The sequence below is a fragment of the Alligator sinensis genome, unplaced genomic scaffold, assembly GCF_000455745.1.
Source record: "Alligator sinensis unplaced genomic scaffold, ASM45574v1 scaffold1229_1, whole genome shotgun sequence".
Classification (NCBI taxonomy): Eukaryota; Metazoa; Chordata; order Crocodylia; family Alligatoridae; genus Alligator; species Alligator sinensis.
In genome coordinates, this window is record NW_005842843.1 from 372773 (window position 1) to 378447 (window position 5675).

Here is a 5675-nt window from a genome sequence, read left to right on the forward strand (position 1 = left end):
CTCCTGTGGGTGGGCAGGGGGGTCACTCTGCCCACGTGGTAGTGGGGGGCTTATGCAGCAGGGGGACTGCACATAGCAGGAGTCCTGGGAACCCCCACAGCATATAGCCCCTGTGATGTGTGGCCTGGGACCTATGACCAGTGCCATCTCTAGCCCAAAGTTGCTTAGAAATTGAATAGCTCTGGACTACAGATCTGCAGCTGAGGGTGTGGCAGAACAAACCAGATTGGTTACAGATGGTCAGTTAGGCCATCTTGGTACACTACATTAAAAAATTCTCATTTACCTTTTCAATATCGTTATCAAACACTTCTTAAAGTAACTCTTAATGACATTTATATCCCCATGAGAACTTTATGGCCTACTTTGCTTTCAGATAAAATGTTAAAGTGAACAAGGTGACTTTATTTACAACGTTAAGAAGGTAGACGCAAAACTGTCACAAATTTGTAGACTAAACCGTTGACAGATGTTTGTATCAGTCCTGCTCAGCATTTTTGTGACTGTAGGTTCACTTTATTTTTAACAGACTGGCTTACAGTCTGTTAAAATACTACTCTAGATCTGTGTTCAAGTGTTTCGTATCTTTCCCCATTTCATTTTGCTGTATTTTTAATACATGTTTCACCTAGGTTCTCCCTCCTCCGGCTGGCTATGTGCCTATTCGTACTCCAGCTCGTAAACTTACAGCAACTCCCACGCCTTTGGGTGGTATGACGGGGTTCCACATGCAAACAGAAGACAGGACCATGAAGAGTGTCAATGACCAACCCTCTGGAAATCTTCCATTCCTAAAACCAGATGATATTCAGTACTTCGATAAATTGCTGGTAAATTAAATTTTACTTCTATTGTTTTAATGTTGTTTTGTTATGTTCTTATAATGGAGGCTTACAAATGGTGTAAGAAAAAGCATTATGTAATATATTTGTAATTATTCATAGGTTGATGTTGATGAATCAACTCTCAGTCCAGAAGAACAGAAAGAGAGAAAAATAATGAAATTGCTTTTGAAAATAAAGAATGGCACACCTCCCATGAGAAAGGTACAGTGATACAGACTAAACTGTTTTCATTTTCAGAAATCTTAATGTGCTCCCCTTTGGTTTCAGGATTCATTTTCAGATTTACAACTTTGTTCCTCAAAGAGTCTAGAGCAAATCCATGCCCCATGTCTTTAAAGATTTTCCTTTCTTTTCATCTGTCTTTAGCTTTCTTTTTGTGTTTTATGCCTCTTTTTTTTTTCTGTTCTACTCTGAGATTATGTATTCATTACAGTAATTATTTTAAAATTAGTTGCATCTGGTACATATTTTTGACAGTTATCATTGCGTCAAATAATCTGTCAATAACAGGTTCAGCTCTACAGAAGTTAGTGGGCTTGCACCTAATTACAGCTTAATTTGTTTTATTATAGAGGAAATTTCTGTTGTTCAGGTATTGTTCCCTGTTGATTAATATGCAGTATGTTTTGGGGTTTTTAGGCTGCCTTGCGTCAGATTACTGATAAAGCTCGTGAATTTGGAGCAGGTCCGCTGTTCAATCAGATTCTACCTCTGCTGATGTCGCCAACGCTTGAAGATCAAGAACGTCACTTGCTTGTCAAAGTTATTGATAGAATCCTATACAAATTAGATGACTTGGTCCGACCATATGTACATAAGGTTTGTTTCATTGAAGCTTTCTTCAATACTGAATTTTTCATTTATGAATGTAGTCCCTGGCCATTAATAACTGCATATATCCGCTGTTTCCATAGAGAATGTAATACTGTACAAAAGTGGTTTTTACACTTACCCATGCCGATTTGTATTTTCAGAGTAGCTTTTTAAAGTTGTGCGCAATAAACTTATCAAAATTTACAACACTTTTTAGAAGAGTTCATTTTTTGCATGTTACTGTCCTTGGCTCTGTAACCTACAAACACGTTTTATAGATGTTGGATGCATGCTTTGGAAACAAAAGATTGTTAGTTGATCATGCAGTGCCAGTGGTATTGGTGTTTTACCTCAGGAGAAAATTACCTAGAAAATTAATTAGTACTGGGATTAGTGTGTATGATGAACGTGGGGACAATACAGTAAGGAAAATGTAAAGTAAAGCCCAAGATCCTTGAAACCCTCACATTAAACTAGCCTTTTCAGTACCTTTGCTTCTAAGACGTAGATGTGAATATATGAGGTAAGAACTTTTTGGGAATGCAAATGTTAATTTATTATCTGGTATCTGTTACAGATTCTTGTGGTCATTGAGCCACTTCTGATTGATGAAGATTACTATGCTAGAGTGGAAGGCAGAGAAATTATTTCAAACTTGGCCAAGGTAATATTGCAGCACTCTTCTTTTCGTACTAAATGAGTTAATATAACTAACGCGTGTAGCTGTGTAACACTTTGACATGAATGGTTTGCTTTGTAGAAGTGAAAATGTAGTGATTTATATTACAGATCTACAACACAGGAGAAAGGAACAACTAACTTTTAACCTATACTTTTGCCATGTATTTTTCTTTGTCATTCAGGCTGCTGGTCTAGCTACAATGATCTCCACCATGCGACCTGATATTGATAACATGGATGAATATGTCCGAAATACAACAGCTCGAGCCTTTGCTGTTGTTGCCTCTGCTTTAGGCATTCCTTCCCTGTTGCCCTTCCTGAAAGCTGTATGTAAGAGCAAAAAATCCTGGCAGGCAAGGCATACTGGTATCAAGATTGTGCAGCAAATTGCAATTCTTATGGGATGTGCTATCTTGCCTCATCTCAGAAGTTTGGTTGAAATTATTGAACATGGTGAGTTCAGGCTTAATTTTTTTTTTTTTTCTTCTTCATATATAAAGTTATAGATTAAATTGATGATTCAGATTCCTAAAAGTTAGATCTAGAATTCACAGTCCAGTAGTTGATATCAGAATATTCCTCTTTCCTTTTTGTATTACCTGGTTTAGATTTTGGTCCATTGCTTGCTTTAATTGTAGTAAAGTACGTGTGTGAGAGCCATAGCCGTAAGGTGCTGAAGGCAATAATGTAAAAATCACTAGAGCATCTAAATTTTTTTTTTGGATTTGATCCATTAGTTTTCAGAAAGTATAACCGTTGCTATGTGGACCATATCTGACTAGTACTTGACAAGGTTAATACCATTTGGTACTTAAGAGTTCCACTGATAAAGAAGTATTGTTCTGCCTTCTCTTGATATCAAGTCTTGTAATTTTATCATGGTACAGTTTAGAGAGATGCCTTGGGTTTCACTTAGCATAGTGTGAAACAGTTCTAACAGGATATTAGTTGAGGGAATATATTCTGTAGCACTTTGGGTCCCATTGTTATTGACTGCGTGTTTTTAGTGAAACATCTGCTGGTCAGTCCAACAGCTGTATTATGAATCTTTTGGGACTTCATTATTGAGGAGGTCAGACTGGGGAGTGGTATGTTTTATATCCACAATAGAAGTATTTAATTTGTGGTAAACAAGGCTGATATTTTCTTGGCTGCTTTTTCAGTGAAATTCTGCAGGCACTCATGTAGTCAAATGTTTTGGTTCAAGGCTCTTTTCTCAAAATGTTAAAAATAGCACAGGGTTTTTCATGGAGGTCAAGACAGCCTGTGACTCTTCTAAAATGACCTGTCTGTATTTGGCTCCTAGGTGAAAGCAGCATATTAGTACCTTTGGCCTTTCCTGAAAGGCCTGAATTTTATGAGCCATTTGAAACTGAAGTGACTCATCTGTTTGTGTTGTGGGTTAAATTGTTGTTTATTTTTTTAATCTAGAACAAGTAATTTTCTATTCAAACGAGAATTTCAAACCAGATAACTGAAATTACAATAAGAAATGCTGACAATTTAAGATGAAATAAACTGAAGTATATTTCTATTTGGAGATTTTAATCTCTTCCTGACCCTTTAATACTCCCCTCATTTGTTCGTAATATACGAGCTCTGTACGGTGTTGTTAGAGTTCCATTATTAATACCACTTGTGTTTTCAGGTCTGGTGGATGAGCAGCAGAAAGTACGTACCATCAGTGCTTTGGCTATTGCTGCCTTGGCTGAGGCAGCTACTCCTTATGGTATTGAATCATTTGACTCTGTTCTGAAGCCCTTGTGGAAGGGTATACGTCAGCATAGAGGAAAGGTGCGTCTAAAATCTTTTTCTTTTGTCTACTTGAAATTTAAATTGGTGCGTGCATCTTAAACTCATTACAAATATGTTATGTATTTAAATAGGGCTTAGCTGCCTTCTTGAAAGCCATTGGTTATCTTATTCCACTTATGGACGCTGAGTATGCCAACTACTATACCAGAGAAGTAATGCTGATCCTGATCAGAGAGTTTCAGTCTCCTGATGAAGAAATGAAAAAAATTGTGCTGAAGGTATGTCAGAATCACTCATGGATGGTAGTATGCTGCTTAAGATAAACCTGGTGCTAGTTGTGACTTAACTTGAAACAGAACCTATTTGTCAGGATTTTTCTAAAAAGAAATGTAATCTTTACTGTCAACTTTGTTTTAATTTTGATAGGTGGTAAAACAGTGTTGTGGTACAGATGGTGTTGAAGCAAACTACATTAAAACGGAGATTCTGCCACCATTTTTCAAACACTTTTGGCAGCACAGAATGGCACTGGACAGAAGAAACTACAGACAGGTATTTAGTTTGAAGAAGCTTTTGAAAAATAACATAGTATTTGGAGGGTATATTTTTGGCGCCTTTATTTTTGAACTGGCCAATTGCCCATCGAGAATGGCAGGGGGGAGCAGGGATGGAGTGCTGCTACTTAAAGCCCCATGCTACCACTGCTCTGCCTCTTGCAGAGAGCAGACCCACCCTCTGTCTGGTCCTTGGCACAGCTTTGGAATCATGGTGGCACTGACAAGGGGAGGGGGGGACACGGATTACAGAGGCCTGGGTCCCTTGCTGCCTCAGGACGGAGCTGTGTCGTCCATGTCTCTCCACCCCCCACCCCCCCACTTCGGGCTGTAACCCCCCCTCCCCTTCCTGCTCCCCTCCCTTCCCTGTTCCCTGCCACCTGGTTGGGGGGGGCATACTGGCTCCTGGCTCCAAGGACCCATTATGGCGGTGTGACATGGGAGCTGTTGTTGGGAGGGCAGGCACTAGCCCCTGGCTCCAAAGACCCATTATGGGAGTGCTCCAGTCCTCTGTTATGGTGGCACTCCAGTCCCCATCATCACTCCTTCCCCTTCGGCCCCTCAGTCCCCACTGTCATGGGTACGCTCCGCTGTCTGTCCCTGTCTGTATAGGGCACTCTGATTGGCTGCTGAGACAGCCAATCGGAGTGATTAAAGTGTTACAGACGGACGGACAGACAGACTTAGGCTTTTACAATATTAGAATGTTAGTTCTTTAAATACAGACAAAACGTGTATTCAGCCTTCTTGCATTAGCTCAAAAACAGCATGTGCCATCAGTTTTAATTATCCATTCAAGATAATGTATCCTCAAGTACATTACCCCCACTGTACCCCCAGAGTGGAATATTTTGGCAGTAGTCTCTCCTGAGCAAGAGGCCAGAGATAAAAATCCAAAGCCCTGTCTGCTCTTTGGCTGCGAGAGAGAGAGAATTTCCTAGATCAGTGGTTCTCAACCTTTTTTGTCCTAGAACCCATTTGTAAACATTGATGGCCAGCCCCGATCCACAGCCCCCTGGCCCTGCCA

The 5675-nt window shown here is 39.8% G+C and overlaps 1 protein-coding gene across 2 annotated transcripts in view; it reads left to right on the forward strand.

Moving 5' to 3' along the window:
• SF3B1 (splicing factor 3b subunit 1) overlaps positions 1-5675 on the forward strand; it is a 32617-nt gene that overhangs the window by 17648 nt on the left and 9294 nt on the right. For both annotated transcript variants that reach the window (XM_006035475.3, XM_006035476.3), the window contains 8 exons: positions 633-830; positions 945-1046; positions 1485-1664; positions 2236-2322; positions 2522-2792; positions 3988-4133; positions 4226-4372; positions 4521-4646. In XM_006035475.3, the coding sequence (XP_006035537.1) occupies positions 633-830; positions 945-1046; positions 1485-1664; positions 2236-2322; positions 2522-2792; positions 3988-4133; positions 4226-4372; positions 4521-4646 (1257 nt within the window). The remainder of the gene's footprint in view (positions 1-632; positions 831-944; positions 1047-1484; positions 1665-2235; positions 2323-2521; positions 2793-3987; positions 4134-4225; positions 4373-4520; positions 4647-5675) is intronic.